This window comes from Salvelinus sp. IW2-2015, linkage group LG23 (assembly GCF_002910315.2).
Source record: "Salvelinus sp. IW2-2015 linkage group LG23, ASM291031v2, whole genome shotgun sequence".
Lineage (NCBI taxonomy): Eukaryota > Metazoa > Chordata > Actinopteri > Salmoniformes > Salmonidae > Salvelinus > Salvelinus sp. IW2-2015.
The window spans coordinates 12590699-12609066 of record NC_036863.1 but is presented as its reverse complement, the minus strand read 5'-3'; the positions used below and the strand labels follow the sequence as shown (position 1 = coordinate 12609066).

Genomic DNA, 18368 nt, shown 5'->3' with positions numbered 1-18368 from the left:
AAGAGCAAATAGCTAAATGAGAGAGTAGCAGTGTGATTCACATCAATGCGCAATGTAGAAAACAATTATAAGTGATATCCGTATCGCCGTAGACTACACGACTACTGTCAGTTTACCAAGCGTTTATTCAAATTGGATAATCTTTGGATGCCGACAGCAATAGCACAATTGGAAGACATAGCTTGGACTGTGGCCTAAAAAAGTATATTCCTGCTCTTTTCCTGCTGTCCATCAAACACATGTGGTGTATCATCATAGTGGTCCCTGTATATAGTCTATTTTGCGCTCTCCTCTCCCAGTGTTGCTAATTTCTCAGTAAGGAAAGTAGTAAGGAATCGCTAAATGACGTCATCGCCTAATTTGCATAATTGGCCATGTGCAGGTAATTGTGATGGACACTGTAGGAGAGAGGAATAACGTAGTGGGAGAGACCAAAAGTGAGTAAAAAAAACACCCTAAATATGTTTAGAACTACAAATGAACTTTCTTCTGTCGATTCTTGTTGTTGTTTTTTTATGTCACAATTACAACCCTCCTCCTTTATCCGGGCTTGGAACTGGCAAAAGTGACCCAAAAGAGACACTCTGGCGGAGTTACTTAGTTTTTAATGTAATACATTTTTTTTTTATTAGTTTCGTTTTATTAATTTGGTTTGGTTTTTAACCTTATGGTCCACTTAGGAGCCTACAACAAGTCACAGTTAAACATTAACATTTTTAACCATTATTATTTTTATTTTTTTTGTATACAATCTAAATGGACCAAAAAGAGACAATAGAAAAAACTGTCAATGGCAATGTGAGAAAATTATGGTAACTAGTCTGGCCTTAATTCAGTTTTTTTTCTTTCTTTTTTTCTCCAGACCCCCCCTCCACACACACACAGGCTGTGCTGGCTCACAGAAAGAGTGGGTCATTGTCGTTTTGGTCAAGGCTCTCTATGGCAGGTTCAGCAACTGAGGGAGCTGACTTAAATGAGTAAGCAGCTGATGTGCCAAAAAGCTGCAAAACATTATCAGGCAGCTGGTGCTTATAGCAAGCCTCACCAGACAGCTTCAGTCCATATCGAATGTACAGGATGGAGTTAAGGGTCTGCAAGGATATCTGATTTCTAAGTTAGATTTTTACCACACCCATCTGGCTGAATAATCTCTCGACTTCAGCATTTGAGTGTGGCAAGGACAACACAGACACAGCAGCCATGGCAAGTTCTTGAAACGGGTTGATATCAGCTGCATCCCTGAACTTCCAAATCTCACTCCAGAAGCCCAGTGTGTTTTTTGTCTCATTCCATTTACTAAGATGGATGGCACGCCATTGCTGGACAATCTTGTCTATCCCTGCAGGAGCTTGGCAATTTTTTATATTTCTCCAGGGTTCTTATTGTGCTTTAGAGTTTCCTCCACTTTGAAAACCGACATGTACTGCAATGCTTCGATGTTGTCCAGCAGTCTCACCCTCAACTCATTAGTGAGGGAGATGGTGAAGGCTAGACACCGCTTTCGGACATTGTTTTCATCCTCAGGCGCAAGGTGGAGCTCAGCTGCCTTTGACTCAAAAAGGTAACCAAGGTACGGTTTGGGACTGATGTATCCATCTATTGGCCCTTTGAGTACATCAACATTTGCCAGTGGATTCAGCACCTTGCTGCTCACAGACTTGATCAGGCTAYCKAAGCTGTCYAGTAGCTMAAGAGGATCTACTTGCTCTCCCTCAAAAGCCTTGATGGCCAACTGTACCTCACCCAGCACTGACTTCAAAAAAGTCAGATACAATATGTTTTGAGGATCACTATACATGGAGTATAAAACCTCAGCCATGTAGCAGTGTTCACTGGACTTGGTGACTGCGAAATGCAGCCTCCCACTGGTCCAAAATGCATGAACCACTGGTTCAATGGAGAGCCAACGTGCGGCACACATCTTGGTTATCTGTAAAGGTTTCTCCCCACAGTTGATGGTCTCATATATGGCCTTGTAGGCCCCCCTGCGCTTTGGAGACACTGAAAACCAGTTATAAGTCTCTCGTACCAAGTACTCCACACTACGGGGGATGGTGTCATTGGAAGCATGACTTACAGCAAGCTGCAGAGAGTGGCACACACAGCGAATAAGAACCAGATATTTGAGGCCATACTCCTCCTTCAGCACTTTATGGACCCCATTGTTAATCCCCGTCATAACAGAGGCATTGTCAGTCCCTATCCCCAGGACAACATTTCTCGACGAAAGCCACAACAGCACGGGCTATAGATTTGGCATCTCCTCCCTCCAACTCAACAAGCCCCAGAAATGTTGATACAATTGTCTGCTTGGTGTCACTAAAGTACCTTATCACAACCCCCAGGTACTTAACACTTACATCCGTGGACTCATTGAGGAGGGGGCTGAAACGCTGGTCACCCACATCTGCGACCAACCTTTTCAGAAAGTATGGTGCTAGAACACCATTAATCATTTCTGTGCATTTTGAAGTGGGTAGCAGCAGTGGAGTCTGAGAAAGCAGCTCTACATGCTTCTCCAATGTGATCACATGCCAGCATGGAACAGTGTTCAGCGATAGCTAATGCCATGGTGGCATCAGCCTTTTTTGCTGAGTAAATTTTTTTAACCATAAATTTTAGGCTTGTTTTGGGTGGAACTGTTATAAGGCTTTGCCTTTTGAGTATGTTTTTGAGTTGTCATGTGTTTTTTTACATCACTAAGTTTGGCATAGAAATCAGCCTTTACAATACAGGCAGTATGCCCGTGTATCATCTCCAATAAACAGCTTAAACCAGCCTTTGAATTCAGGGTTTGATTCCCACTCCTTTCTGTATTTTTGAGTGTACAGTTTAGACTGAGACATGATGAGCTAGCCAGCTAGATGTTTAGCTTATGTCACAGAGAGGCACACACACACAATGGACAAGGTGAGTAAGTGACTGAGGCTGTGTGAGTCAAATGCAGTGAATTATTTTAGACAAAGAACATTTTAAATTTACATCCCGCCCTGAATGTAAGCCAGGGCGGGATCAGCCAGCGGTGGCTTCCCGCATGTGCGATTCATTTGCAGTCTGGACGCAGAGGGGTGAACATCTCCTGCTCTGACTGCAGCTGGGAGGGACTGGGCCGCCTGTGAGTCCTTTGGGACATGGGTGGGGCCCACGGCAGCACCCGCTGCTCGCTGAGAAGAGTAAGAACGATACATGCTTTCACGTCAGTCTCCAAAAGTCTCCAATAATACCAGAAAAAGTCGGTAGATTTGTCGCTAGTCGATTTTTTGAAAATGTGTCGCAAGAGGGGTCTGCTAAATATAGCAACAAAGTCGCTAAGTTGGCAACACTGCTCGCTCCCTTGGCAACAGTCCGACTCACACTGGCACATGACGTGTACACACAAAGGCGCACGTGGTTGGATTTTATGTACAGTAGAATGTCAAAGATACGAACCTAAGAGTTAGACTGACCGGAGTTACGGACTGACCGTTCAATCGAACGGGCAATATCAAACCAGGATATGCAATAAAGTAAATTAATTTTGCCTTTTAAACATTGCCTACATGTGCTAAAGGATCAAAAAACAAATATGCAATCGAAATTGTCCATATGGATTTTAAGTGAATGGCAAAGGTGCATAAAGATACTTTTGTATATAGTTTATGTGGACACCCCTTCTGCTATTTCAGCCACACCCTTTGCTGACAGGTATATAAAATTGAGCACACCGCCATGCAATCTCCATAGACAAACATTGGTAATAGAATGGCCTTACTGAAGAACTCAGTGACTTTCAACGTAGCACACCGACATAGGATAGCTACCTTTCCAACAAGTCAGTTTGTCAAATTTCAGCCCGGCTAGAGCTGCCCCGGTCAACTGTAAGTGCTGTTATTGTGAAGTGGAAACGTCTAGAAGCAGGCCACAAAAGCGCACAGAATGGGACCGCAGAAGCACGTAGCTACGAGTTCTAAACTACCTCTGGAAGCAACGTCAGCACAAGAACTGAATGCAGTGCCAACTATAAAGTTTGGTGGAGGAATAATGGTCTGGGGCTGTTCATGGTTCGGGCAAGACCATACCACTTAGTTCAAGTGAAGGGAAATGTTAACACTACAGCATACAATGACATTCTAGACAATTCTGTGTTTCCAACTTTGTGGCACCAGTTTGGGGAAGGCCCTTTCTTGTTTTAGCTTAATACCCTGTGCACAAAGCAAGGTCCATACAGAAATGGTTTGTCGAGATCGGTGTGGAAGAACTTGACTGGCCTGCACAGAGCCCTGACCTCAACCCCATCGTTCACCTTTGGGATGAATTGGAACGCCGACTGTGAGCCAGGCCTAATCGCCCAACAATATTCCCTGACCTCACTAATGCTCTTGTGGCTGAATGGAAGCAAGTCCCCACAGCAATGTTCCAACATCTACTGGAAACCCTTCCCAGAAGAGTAGAGGCTGTTATAGCAGCAAAGGGGGACCAACTCCATATTAATGCCCATGATTTTGGAATGAGATGTTCAGGTGTCCACATCATTTTGGTCATGTAGTGTATGATGTCTCAATATGTCATGGTTTTACTACAATCCATCAAGTTATCTACAGCGTGCGACATGGTTCAATGTGCCAATAAATCGGCACCATTTACTTTTTCAAATTGCCTACGTCTTGAAGCCAAAATTGGCATCATGTATACTGTGCTAATGACTTCACAAAAAATGTGTAACAGAGCAATGTACAATACAGAAATTTGGGTAAACAAGGCATTTGCCGGCACCTTTATGAACCTCCGCTATTGGAAAGTTAGATATTTAAGGCTTCTGAATGACCTGCATTCCCAATACGTTTGTATCTCCGAAGTCCTACTGGATAATAAGAGCAATTTAAAGTCAGTTTACAGCAGTTATCAATCATATTTATTTACATGTTCTACAATATCTCCGTACAATAGTACATAAGGAGACTACATCAACATAGTAGACAAAATGAGAATTTGTTTAAAACTGTCTCACATAAAAAAGACATACAGAAATCAGTCCATAATCTCAAGAAGTATGCACACCTTTACAAATGACGGGGCCTTATCGCTCTAACATGTTTATCAGATGTATCATGTTGAAAACAGGTTCTAACAGGACACTTTAGAAAACATTTCACATTATTACCCCACTCTAAAATTAGGCAAGTTTTAGAATCTTTCTGAGCCTTAAACTAGACTCCATTTTAATGATCTGAGAAATGGGGGAAGAAACAAATAGGCTCTTAATTTGTGCAAGAAACCCCTAATTCTGCTTTGAGTTTCTGTATTTCCCTTGGAGGGATAACACACAGTTCATAATTTAAACATTTACGCAGACAGTATTGTTACTCCTATAAAATACAGTAACTCGGAACACAACCCACTAAAAATGTCTGGAGTAAATGACTCAATGAAAGAAATGGAACAACCTTGTACCCAGTGTAAAGGAACACACCCGTCCAGCTCCACAGGAGGGGCAGATAGTGCAGCAACGTCTGGGCTATAGGGCCGGGCGTCCATTGAGCTTGTCATGCATGAGGGCCAGGGCCCCACTGGTGAAGTCTCGGAGTATGTGCATCGTCTCCCGCTGCAGCTGCAGCGACTCACGCACAAACTCCTGCTGTGTCTCGGCCAGCTGCTGCACTGACTCGGACAGCAGTTCCAGGGAGCGCGAGACCGTCTCTAGCGCGGTGTTGGTGGCGTGCTGCTCCTGAATGCTCAGCGAGGCGCTCTGCAACATGCTATCCCTGGCGTTCCGAGGTGGCTGGCCTGCTGTAGGTGGTGCGGCGGAGAACGATGAGGGCGAGGGCTGGGTGCCTGTGGAGGGGTGTGGGCCGCCGCCGCTCCCCTGGTTGTCCTCCGTGAGGCTGGACGTCTGTGAGGTGGAAGGGGGCAGCTCGTCCTGACGCTCATCGTCTGTCTGCCCAAACTGGTTCTCAGTGTCTGGGGAAAGGCAAGAGGTGACACTGAACTTGTGCGTGTGTTTGAGGTTACACATACCACATAGTGATGGGGGGGAAATCGATAGTTACACATCAGGATATACATTTTACGATATCGTATTGACACTATCGCAATATTTTTGCGCTAGTTGGCTGTAACTGCACCAAAACGCCGGTATTTTTTATTCATAGCTTGTTCTCCATCTTTTTAAATAGGTTTTCAGCACTTATTTCCATGACTGATAAAAGTAGTTCTCATGGCTCTTGTCCCTCCGCAGCAGACATACAGTGCCTTCAGAAAATATTCATACCCCTCTACTTATTCCACTTGATTATAGCCTGAATTCAAAATGGATAAAATAGTTTTTTTGTCCTCACCCATCTATACACAATACCCCATGACAAAACGAAAATATTTAGAATTTTTTGCAAATGTATTAAATACAGAAATAACTCTTAAAAAGTATTCACACCCAGAGTCAATACATGTTAAAAATCACTTTTGGCAGTGATTACAGCTGAGTCTTTCTGGGTAAGTAACAGAGCTTTGCACACCTGAATTGTACAACATTTGCACATTCTTTTAAATTCTTCAAGCTCTGTCAAGGTGGATGTTGATCATTGCTACAAAGCCATTTAAGTATTGCTATAGATTTAAGCCGATTTAAGTAAACTGTAACTAGGCCACTCAGGAAGATTCAATGTCGTCTTGGTAAGCAACTCCAGTGTATATTTGGCCTTGTGCTTTAGGTTGTCCTGTTGAAAGGTGAATTTGTCTCCCAGTGTCTGTTGGGAAGCAGACAAACAGGTTTTCCTCTAGGATTTTGCCTGTGCTTAGCTCTATTCCCTTTTTTCTGTGTTATCCAAAATTATAATAAATAAAAAAATCCCTAGTCCTTGCCTATGTCAAGCATACCCATAATATGATGCAGCCACCACCATGCTTTAAAATATGAAGTGGTACTCAGTGATGTGTTGTGTCTCAATTTAATCCAACTAAAATGCAGGCTGTAAATACAATGTGGAAAAAGTCAAGGGGGTGTGAGTACTTTCTGAAGGCACTGTATGGTGAGCAGTATGTTTGGAACATCGAATCTCAATACATATCGTATCAGCACATAAGTATCGTGATATCGTATCGTGAGGTCCCTGGCAATTCCCAGCCCTTATACCACACATCCGGCAGTATTTCACAAGCGTATTTCTAGTACTGCAATACCAGACAAATCAGACCCTGTAGACAAATAAACAGAGTTGAATGTTGGGTCAACGTGCCACACTGCATGCATGCAAATACACTCTTACCTTCACCAGTGGGTATCTCGTACTGCATTTCATAAGAGGGATGTGACGAATCTCCTGCAACAGAAAATCTAATAAGTGAATATGCACCCTTGATAACCCCTCACATTGAAAGGTGTGTGTGGTGTATAAATTGAACAACCCAGACCGTTCCAGTTTCAAAGTAGATAACTCACTGGACGAGCCACTGTAGGTTGGCATAGAATGGTCATCTTTGGGTTGAACCGGGGGTATGGGTGTGTGGCCAGGGCCCGGCATCCCCATGGAAAAGGACATGGGCATGGCCGAGGAAAGCGTGGAGGGTGGTGGCATCGAGACGTCTATTCCTTCATTGGGGTAACTGTGTATCCCCGCCATGTCCTCTTCCTCGTCCTCCTCCTCTGGTCCTTCATCATCATCTCCCTCCTTGAAAGCCCCATAATGGAGACCTGGCACCCGGCTTCGCTTCCCATCCAGCTCCAAGATCTGATGCACAATGTTCTCTGTGGGGCTGAGGTCGCGGGACAGCCGCGAGTTGATCCCCTTGAAATTGGCCCCCGACCGCATGGCGGCCACCTTACGCTTGGTGTCGCACTTAAGGTCGGACCACTTCTTGATGATCTCGATGACCTCACGCTGGCTCTCCCCGATCTCATTCACACTGGCCGTGATCTCCGCCCACACGCGCTTCTTCACATCCGTTGGTACACCGCGGTTAAACTTCCCTGTAAGAGTCAGAGGGACAATTAATAAGAAAAGGATCAGATGCTGGTGTTTGGTTGGCCATACATACGAGTGTCTAAGAGGAGCCGGTACTTGAGCATAAGACAAGAGTTACTGTGCATCTGCAAAATTAAAGCATGACCACGTGTCTAAATTCTGAAAAGAAACACAGGCATGAGCCTGGGATGACACCCAAATTGGGTCAAGGTTTTAAATCATCACATCAACATGAAGTGCTGCAGGGTACAGAGGTACATACCGACAACGATGTGCCGATTCTTCTTCACTTCATCCAGGAGGATGTGGACCTCACTGAAGGTAAAGCGAGCTTTTCTCTTTTTGAACCGCGTGACACTGTCCTCATTGAAGAAGTGCGAGGCAGACATCTTCCACAATACCTCTTATCTCTGGTCTGCTTCTTTCTCTCTGGTCTCTGCCTTCAGTCCTCCTAGTAGGGATACTACTAGCTCTTCTGGAGCCAAAAATGTAACTCATAATAATACATCACTGGACCTCTATCTAATACCCAACAGCGTACAACTAAAAGGAAACATTTGATACTGAATACAAATATCAGATTACAAAATAACATAATTTGAGTAACTGTTGATTGATAATATAATAAGGTGGATAAGGTGAAGAAGATCAGCAAGTGCATCTAAATTCAGCTACAGTAAAGTGTGTCCGCGAATGAGCGTCTGTACTCATTAGCTAGTTAATTGAATTCAATTTGGTTCCCCCAATCACAACATTGCATGACAGAATCATGAATACAAACCTTGCACCCTAGAAATTACTTGCACAGCTGTCTGAAAGTCTAGCGCAATCCCTTTGTTGACCAGTCATCAGCCTGTCTTGCCAAGAAGACAGACGCAACCCGATTATCGTCAGACAGCAGTCAATGCTCTCTTGATTTAGCTCGGTTTACGGGCTAGACTGCTAGCTAGCTACATTAGTTCACGTTAACTTACACGTACTTGTTAGTTAACTAGCTATAGCTAACTAGCTATAGCTAACTAGGATGTTATCTATGCGATAGCGGTGAAACCGGTTAGTAACTGCGATATGGTAACATATATTTGCACTTTTTAAAAACACAATGCCTTAACATCGAAAATGCCGTTACTGCTCATTGTTCACATTTTGGGCGTTTTTTTTCGTGAACAAGTAAGCTAGCTAGCTAATGTTAGCTAGTCACGTCTTAACAAGATTGTAGCTAGCAAACGTTTGCGCACGCATTGTCGCCTCTTCATTCATTTTACGAGACTGAAAAATACCACCAAAATAGGCTAGATATTTGTAATATTGCTATGCAGTATAGTTTTACCTTTGATGGAAAGAAAGGTTGTGATTTCTGCGATTAGTCCGAAAACTTCGTAGTTAGCTAGCCACAGTCCGATGTCTCGCGCTAGTTTGTACGCAAGCTCAGTACGTGTTTTTTCTGGTATGAGAAAGAAGTCCTGCGACTGACCACAATGCGCGAGCTATGGCGCTGTTGCAATCATACGTTGAAAGGACAAAAGCACGGAATCACTTAACTTTCCCAAGCACCTAAAAAAAATATTAATATAAAAGTAGCTAATATGCTTTTCATCATAATGAAGAAACAGTGGTCAAGTTAACCACGACGGGTGATACACATGTATTAATCCAGCCATCAGGTAAACGCATCAACCCTTATTCCCAGAGCATGGGTGAAACAAAATGATGAAATGTTAGCCATCCAGGGCATCTAACGTAACTCAAACGAAAGCCCGCAGCATCATCAAGGACCCCACACACCCCAGCCATGAGCTGTTCACTCCCTTACTGTTGGGCATATGGTATCAGAGCATGAAGTCCGATATCAACTGGTTCAGACTGCCGAACACTTGAACTGGTTGACCACCTGCACTTTGGCACATACATTCACGCTACACACAACTGCTGCTACCAGATATGTTATTGCTAAATACCGCACAATTTAAAAAAAACTTAAATATTGGACTATAAATTGTGCCTTCCTGTATTATGCTAAAATGCTTATTCTATTTAACCATTTACTTTATGTTCGTATTTTTTTTATTGTTGAAGGAACCCGTAAGTAAGCATTTCATTGGACAGGGTATACCATGTTTATCCTGTACATATGACTAATAAAACTTTGTAGATGAGTAGGCTTGAGGTGTTGAAATAACACACGCACTACATTGTTAGGACTACTTAATTCCATACAAAATGACACTGGTCATTTCAAAGACAGTAACAGTTCAGTGACTTATGGCAACAGTTACCAAATCCTTTAATGGCATCTGTTGGTTTCATGAAGCAATGGCACAAACCACATTTTTCTTGTTAGACATAAAAACTAACATTGTGCTGGCATTATTATGTGTCACAGTTATAGACTATTTCAGAAATGGCTTGTAAATGATTACCATTTGAGAGCTATTGGAAAGAACCTCTACACAGACTATGGCTGTCTTTTCTTCAATTCAAAAGGAAAACAAGCAGATACTCTTGGTTGAATGCAAGACCAGCATCGAATGGCCCAGAGGTTCTCAATGTCAGCCCATAGAACCACTGTGTGTGCAGCTTTTAGTTCCCACGTTAGTCTACAACTCCCCTTTTGTTGTATGAAAAAGCTATATTCACATTGTGTAGTTTGCAAATAATGTAGAGAAACCTGCATACACTGGGGGACTGGTTGACTGGCACAGGGCGTCCATGGAGTGGTCTAAAACACAGCATGAAGTAGAGAGAAATGGAGTGGTATTTTAAACACCTGTAGGCATGTCCTAAGCTCAGGAGTACATGGTCAACTGGAGCCACTGCAAAGAAACAAATTAAAACAATTGTTTGACATCAACCCTGTACAATGGTGGGTTTTGACCTCGTGTGATAGGAACACATTGTACAGTGATGCCGATAACCAAAGTAGCTTTGCTAGGCTAATTACATTCAGAAAACCATCTCATTGGTACAGCTTGTAAGTGTGACATGCTTACCTCTTGAACATTGACCTTGATGGTTCCATTGTTATCCTTGTCTAAGGTGTTGAAGGCACCTGAAATCAGGAAGATACAACAGATGGTACTCCTTTGAAAATAATGGGGTACATAATCATTGGAATATTTTATTGGCAAAGCTGTTTTCTCTATTCAAAAGGTAGCTCTAATGAAGGCCTTGAGGTCAACACGTAAAGCTTAAGCTTATTAAAGAGCAGTGTGCAGGGTTCTTATCTTATCAACTGTTACCATGTACCTGCAAAAAAAGGTAGCTCAGATGTGCGACTGCCTTTTGAATAGAGAAAACTGCCAATAAAATATCCCAATGATTATGTACCCCATTATTTTCAAAAGGAGTACCATTAGTTGTGCTGACACATGTACCAAAAGGTTAATGCATATGGTTTTTATATCTAAACCCTATACAGAGCTAAAAGAACCCCTACCATGACGACGATATGGAAAAGAGCAGGGGATCAGACTTACGACACATAGCATCCAGTCTCACAAGACAGCCAATGTAGTTGTCAAAGTCCAGGTCCCCATTCTCTTCGCTGTATCTGCGGATGATCATCTGGAACAGCTGGTCGTTGAGGCGGAAGCCTGGGTCCAAACCATAGACATACATATTTAGGTTTTATGAATATCCTTGGTCAAAACTGAAATCTAAACCTTTAACCATGAAGCTGGAAACAGAGGATTGCAATCTCAAACACCACTTAAGAAGTTTTGACATTCAAAATGTATTCATATCACAGTGCAATGTTTTAAGAACATATGAGCTGTAACAAGTGTCTGCCAAACAGTGATATAAATCTTTCTGTGCTGTATGATATCTCTAACCTGCAACCCTGAAAGCGTTGGGAAGCTCATCTGCACCAATAACCCCGGAGCCATCAGTGTCATAAGTCTTATACACACCCTGAAAACAAAACAAAAACCTTTATATGTAGTATAATACATATTTAATTCAATTTCCATGGTTACACATTATCATACTTTCTAATAGTGCTAATACTCTCAAACTACTTTATTATTCAAATCAAGAAATAATGAGACAAATCGTTTTTACCAAGCTGGTGGAAATTAAATACTCACCTGCCATTTCTTGATATTGTTCCAGAGGTGTTTGAACTCATGAAATCCAAGCTTTCCAGTGCTGTCACTCTGCAACAGAGTTAAGGTTAACAAAAACCTGACGCTTACAGTGCTTTCGGAAAGTATTCATACACCTTCACTTTTCCACATTTTGTTAAGTCACAGCCTGGACCCTGACCCCCACCACAAACATGGATGTATCCTTCCTGTCATGACCTGACTGCCACCATGCTCCTGCAGGACTCTATGCTAAACCCATCTGTCTTCAAGTCACCATCTGAAATTAAAAAGCAGCCAGATCACTCAGCGTATCATCCCCTTACTCACAAATACATATCAGCCTCACTGAGAAATTCATCAAGAATATTACATCTCAAACATGGCTTTCTGGGATAGAAAAGGATTGTCAATAAACAGGCATACGTAGACTTGCTTAAAGCACGCAAGCGTGTACATCCAGGCAGAGCCACACAAATAGACAGAATAGAACCCTGACTTACGTTTGGAAATAATTCTATTCAGGATGTTCATCAGTTCGATGGCGCTCACCTCCATGTCCTGAAGGAAAAGTTATTCATTTTAATTATTCCCAACATCGAAGCATAGCATGCATAGTGCATCTATTCACACTATTCAGTAATGAATTTGAGCCATTAAATGAAGATCATCCTGCACCAAAGGCATTTCAGCAGTCAGTGCCTTTTTAATGGCAATGTGTATGGTTGCCACAAGGTGTTTACTTTTACAGAGGTACTATGAAGTTAAACCAAAATAGGAATATGGTGAGGGAGTAGTAGCAAGGAAATATCGTACTGACATCTCCAGCCAACTGCTGGAAGACTTTGCGAAACTGTCTTTCCTCATCACTCTCACTCTGCTCTGCATATGCAAGTGGCCTTCGTGGTGCGGGCTGCAGGATAACACCGTTAGGAAATTAGGAATTTATTGTTCAGGTTACTATTATCCATAACAACTGTGTATTCTGGTGATAAATTATGAAACAGCAATGCCACTCACTGGGTCAGAGGGCACAAAAGCAGCTGGATCAATATTGCTGAAGGGGACACAGGGGAGATGAATAGGTTAGTCACTGGGTAGCATTCCTAAGAGTGATAGCTATGCAGAGATATAGAGGCATTGATTGACTTGGTCAGTGGTAATAGCTGCAGTGACTACTAGCTGAAGAATCATGCTCCTGTCCAATATAGCTTAAACAATTAACATCTTGTATTCTCTCTTGATTCCAAACTGATTAAAACAGCACAGTGATAATATATTATCCATACATGAAAGTCTATGCAATGATAGAACCAATTTAAGCAGTGCCAAATTCCTAAGATTAGACAAATTTCATTCCCCTTGCACCCACACAACCTGAAACGCCTCAACCCCCTTCCCATTTGGCAAAGCCCAGAAAACACTACTGACTACATTCCTGTGGTCAACGTTGTTTATACATAATAAGCGCTAATGATTTAGAAGAGGTCCTTAGTACTATAGCCAGATCCTTACCTTACAACATCAAGAATGCCACCAATGAGTCTTTTAGCCAGAAACATCTTTAATCAATTTAATTTAATTTGTCAACCTGTAGAAGGGAAAAAACAGATTAAAAACGTATTCGTTTCTAAAGTAGTTTGAATTATTAATTAATAGAGTCATAAATAACCATAATGAAAATCATATGGCAATCTCAAGAATAACGGAAGCCTAACAGTGTAGGCTAATGACTCAGTGTTGACACATAAGTACACACCCACTGCAAATATTTCACCCAACGACGCCTTGCCAATAAAATGCCCTGCAGACAATTTTTACGTTTCCAAATTGGCTGGTCTGCTTAAAAAGTAAAATGATCCTAAATTAGATACCCCAGCGAATTATACTTTATTTTATTTTATGTTAAACCAACGACAGCTAGTTAGATGGCTAATTGGCCGACCATTATACTATAGCCAGCTACATTAACGTTAGCTTACAAAGTATGACAGCTACTGTAGGTCGGTCAAATGCCTAGTAGCCACACAACATCAATGCTACGAATATATTTTGTAGGATGGATGTCGGTTTAAAGAAATGTATGTCCTTTTTTGCAAGCCTACAAACCAGCTAGCTTGCCTGGACAGGAAGCAGCTAACGTTAACTAGCAGTGCGCTAATCTACTGTTAGTAGGCAAATCTTATATTAGAAAACGAGGCTACACTAACACTATAATAACACTGACGTAATCAACATGTTAGGGGTATTTACTTACCAAGACTTCGTGGTGCCAGTGAGTGAACTTGTAAATAGAAAGAAGGATGTTACCCAAATTAACCAAGTTAGTAAAAGCGCCCACTGACGCTGTCAATCAAACGCGCTAGACGTGTCCCCCCGACCCTGAGTGGATAATGAAAAGAAAAGGGATGTCTTTACCGCCAAGCATAACTTGACCACAAGAAGAAAATCTTTGCCACAAGCCTGATAAAACCACAAATTAAATACTATCATATCTAACATATCTATATGGTTATCTGTACAAAAATATGAAAAACAAAAAAATATGAAGAACAATGGAACATTTATCTCGAAACATGTCAAATACTTATCTACACAACATGTGAGCAAGTTTCTAGCAAAACCTGAAAGGATGATTTGACATGGGAAATTGTCAGCAACATTTCACACAACGTTGACAATGTGAGAGCTAGTGATTGATTATAACTGCAAAGTGTGGACCAAAACGTCACTATATTGACAGGCTGGCTAAAGATTAGTACATTAGTACATTCAACAGCATCCCTTGCTCAATAAGACATATTCCTCATGTGAAAGTGAGGAATTATATTTTTTTAAGACAAAGAGAGCTAGAAGTGCAGAAAATGTGGCCTTGCCGCATGAAGCCTTGGATAACACTTCGCCTGATCAAACACACTGTACTGTACATACAATAGGTTACCATGAATCAAGGTAACCAAGGTTAATCAGATCTTAGGGTTTTGTATTTTGTAGTGCCTTTTGGCATTGTAATTCATACATTTTATAAAGGATCCAGGCAATGAATGACATAATCAAATCAGTGAAATCAGTCGGTATCATGGTGTAAATTTTTTCCCAAGTGCAGAACTCCAAGTCCTCAAATGTTACTTCCTTAGGTTGGCCCTCATGACTTTGGGCACTGGCACATGGTGAGGGTCACCCTGGTGTTTAGGGTTAGTGTGGCCACTGTCAAGGCCCCAGCAGCGAGACTAAAATCACCAGGAATTTAGCAACAAAAATGTTTTATTTATGAAATCTGTTCCCAAGTATTCCCACAAATAAAAATAGACATCCCACCGGGAATACACTGGATGAATCAACGTTGTTTCCACGTCATTTCAATGAAATTACGTTAAACTAACGTAGAATAGAGGTTGAATATATAAAGAATATTTGTTAGCGTTTAAGCATTTTTTCTGATATCAGATTCTTCTTCTGAAGATTGAACATCTGACTGGAATCCATATGTAGCGAAATAGTGCTCCCTACGGCACTGGAGTATATTGCAAAAGAGACGGGCTCATGCCCTCGACAGTCAGTTGTTCAATCAGAGATGGGGTCGTTCCTATCTTTTGCTATGAAGTCTACATTTTTATTTGCTCAAGCTCAGTGGTTCAGTACAGTACATCTAGCGCATCTATCTGTTACCTCCTAGAACTAGGCTGTTGTTGTTTTTTATCTCATATTGATTTGCCTGAAAGTTACCATACTATCATTATGCGCAACACACATGCATCATATATTTAGCATCATACATTGCTCATATTAAACAATCAAAATTATATAAATTCAGGACAAGTTTGGATGTATAAAGACAATTAGGGATGATGATATAATACTGTATCTGGACAGAAGTTCAAGTTTTAATAATTTTAATAGGTATGGTGAAGAACCATGTAAAATGTAATGTATTACAATGGCTCTGCAGAGATATCTACCCTTTCAATCGCACTGAAATAAAGGTTTCCATGGTTACATCAGGAGCCATGTTAAGGGGTGCCTCTTGATTCTGCAGTAGTTTCTCCACCTTTATTTTCCTTTCACCATGTTGCAAGACAGTGCCATCTTAAGAATCTGGCTGTGTGCTGCAGTGATAGGGTTTGAAATGACACAAATGGGGCCACCAATAATTCTTTGCAATAGCTTTGACCCGAGTCACCTTGCCGTGGGTTTTGAACATTTTGATTGATTTAAATAGAAAATATCACCACAGCTTGCACTTACCTGGTTGCCCTGATGGTGGTGCATTGCAGATCTTGAGTTGTTCAGGAGTTGCCAGGTCTACAAGTTGAATCCTTGCAAGAGCATCCCCAGTGTGACATACTAAAGTACTCGGTATCACCCGTTACCTTGACAACATGATTTTATCATTCTAGCCCACCACTACCTTCTCCCACAGAGGGAATCAAATGCTTCTACAGAGCCAGATAAGACTGCGGATTGCTGGGAATGTCTTGAAATATATGGTACCACACTTGCTTCCTTTAACTTTATGGGGTGTAGGTGGGGAGTTGGGGAGACCTTCTCCTTGATATTATGCCCTAAGCACATGAGATCGGTTTGCACATATATAGTGGCCTAATGGTGAAATCCCTAAGTGAAATCATTCCTCTCCGGCAACTGAGTTAGGAAGGACGCCTGTATATTTGGAGTGACTAGGTGTATTGACACCATCCAAAATGTAATTAATAACTGCACCATGCTCAAAGGGATATTCAATGTTTGCTTTTTTAGTTTTTACCCATCTACCAAGAAGTGCACTTCTTTGCGAGGCATTGGAAAACCTCCCTGGTCTTTGTGGTTGAATCTGTGTTTGAAATTCACTGCTAGACTGAGGGATCTTACAGATAAATTGTATGTGTGCGGTACAGAGATGAAATAGTCATTCAAAAATCATGTTTAACACTATTATTGCAAACAGAGTAAGTCCATGCAACTCATTTTGTGACTTAAGCACATTTTTACTCCTGAAATAGCCATAAGAAAAGGGGTTGAATACTTATTGACTCAAATAGATTATCTTGGCAGCCCAGCACATATTTATAACCGGTAACAATCATCAACTTTGCAGACGACACAACAGTAGTAGGCCTGATTACCAACAATAACGAGACAGCCTACAGGGAGGAGGTGAGGGCCCTGGCAGAGTGGTGCCAGGAAAATATCCTCTACCTCAACAAAATGAAGGAGCTGATCGTGGACTTCGGGAAACAGCAGAGGGAACACGCCCCCTTCCACATCGACAGGACAGCAGTGGAGAAGATGAAAAGCTTCAAGTTCCTCGGCGTACACGTCACTGACAATCTGAAATGGTCCACCCACACAGGCAGTGTGGTGAAGAAGACGCAACAGCGCCTCGTCAACCTCAGGAGGCTAAAGAAATTTGGCTTGACCCCTGAGACCCTCACAAACTTTTACATATGCACCATTGAGAGCATCCTGTCGGGCTGTATCACCGCTTGGGTCACCGGTGCCATGGCCTGTTCACCCCCTATCATCCATTAGGAACACCTTTTTTACAATGTATCTACAAATATAAATGTAGAATCCTTCATGTTTTTTCTCTGTAAAAGCACATGGATGCATATGAAATGGTAAACACCAACTTTGAATTTGGTCATATATGCAAAACGTGCCTTTTGAATTTTGTGTAACGTTAGTAGCCCATAAAGAAGCATCATGCAATTTTTATTGTCACACTCCACCTTTTAGACTAAGGCAAGGGTTTCAAACACTTACTTTGAAGTTGGAGGTTTTATAATATCCCTCTGGTGGACAAGTTGACCTGTTTAACAAATGCGATTGGATGATGGCTCTACCCTGTAAGGTCACTGCTCTGTTGATTCGTTATTCTGTTACCGGATATAATTATGTTCTCAGCTGGTCGTCCTCAGCATAGTGGCCTATTGTGCCAGGTTGACCTATGAGAAAAGCTAGCAGCTAGCCATTTTAGACCACACATCCTCGCCTCTGGAATGTGCTCCCCGCCGTCCACCTCAAGGTAACTCGGCTCTTTCAAATCTGACCTCAAAATGCACCTATACAGGAGGTGCCTTCCTAGTAGACCCCTCCTTGTTCTGTGTTGTCTTACAAAATCTTCACGCGCCAGTAGGAATTAGCACTTTGAGATGTAATGAAAACCGCTTTATAAATCAATTACTGTTATACTCTGGTTTTAGAAGTTATTGTTAATGGAGGCTGTCACATGGTGCAGGAGGAATGATGTTGGAGGGACAGAGATGGATTATGGCTCTATCCCAATTGTATTTCCGTGAATCCTCTTCGTATCCTATCTCCTTAACTCCTTTATTTTTTATTTAACCTT

At 41.9% G+C, this 18368-nt stretch overlaps 2 protein-coding genes across 4 annotated transcripts; both read right to left on the bottom strand.

Moving 5' to 3' along the window:
• Nucleotides 1–4868: 4868 nt before the first annotated feature.
• Nucleotides 4869–10094, bottom strand: zgc:153990 (Myb_DNA-bind_5 domain-containing protein). 2 transcript variants are annotated; one of them, XM_023968065.2, is made up of 5 exons: nt 9268–10094; nt 8200–8412; nt 7415–7942; nt 7242–7295; nt 4869–5937 (listed from the first exon to the last, which is right to left on the bottom strand). In XM_023968065.2, the coding sequence occupies exons 2-5, from the start codon at nt 8324–8326 to the stop codon at nt 5495–5497; spliced, it is 1152 nt and encodes a 383-aa protein (XP_023823833.1). In that variant the 5' UTR covers nt 8327–8412; nt 9268–10094; the 3' UTR covers nt 4869–5494. The 2 variants fall into 2 exon arrangements, with proteins under 2 accessions (XP_023823833.1, XP_023823834.1); XM_023968066.2 differs by having other exon boundaries at nt 8200–8409.
• Nucleotides 10095–10188: 94 nt separating this feature from the next.
• On the bottom strand, nt 10189–14504 carry LOC111950469 (calpain small subunit 1-like). Of its 2 annotated transcripts, XM_023968079.2 has the most exons (11): nt 14280–14504; nt 13538–13613; nt 13043–13079; nt 12843–12935; nt 12526–12583; nt 12237–12302; nt 12026–12093; nt 11771–11849; nt 11414–11530; nt 10928–10986; nt 10189–10750 (listed from the first exon to the last, which is right to left on the bottom strand). In XM_023968079.2, the coding sequence occupies exons 2-11, from the start codon at nt 13582–13584 to the stop codon at nt 10724–10726; spliced, it is 651 nt and encodes a 216-aa protein (XP_023823847.1). In that variant the 5' UTR covers nt 13585–13613; nt 14280–14504; the 3' UTR covers nt 10189–10723. The 2 variants fall into 2 exon arrangements, with proteins under 2 accessions (XP_023823847.1, XP_070290476.1); XM_070434375.1 differs by lacking the exons at nt 13043–13079; nt 13538–13613; nt 14280–14504 and having other exon boundaries at nt 10189–10656; nt 12026–12094; nt 12210–12302; nt 12839–12926.
• Between the last annotated feature and the right edge of the window lie 3864 nt (nt 14505–18368).

Excerpts from the sequence above, each read along its gene's own strand:
- zgc:153990 (XM_023968065.2), bottom strand. The coding sequence starts at position 8,326 with ATGTCTGCCTCGCACTTCTTCAATGAGGACAGTGTCACGCGGTTCAAA. Across the intron at positions 7,943-8,199 it reads GAATCGGCACATCGTTGTCG|GGAAGTTTAACCGCGGTGTA; the intron begins GTATGTACCTCT and ends TGACTCTTACAG. Across the intron at positions 7,296-7,414 it reads AACCTACAGTGGCTCGTCCA|GAGATTCGTCACATCCCTCT; the intron begins GTGAGTTATCTA and ends TTTCTGTTGCAG.
- LOC111950469 (XM_023968079.2), bottom strand. The coding sequence starts at position 13,584 with ATGTTTCTGGCTAAAAGACTCATTGGTGGCATTCTTGATGTTGTAAG. Across the intron at positions 13,080-13,537 it reads GGCATTCTTGATGTTGTAAG|CAATATTGATCCAGCTGCTT; the intron begins GTAAGGATCTGG and ends TGTCCCCTTCAG. Across the intron at positions 12,936-13,042 it reads CTTTTGTGCCCTCTGACCCA|CCCGCACCACGAAGGCCACT; the intron begins GTGAGTGGCATT and ends GTTATCCTGCAG.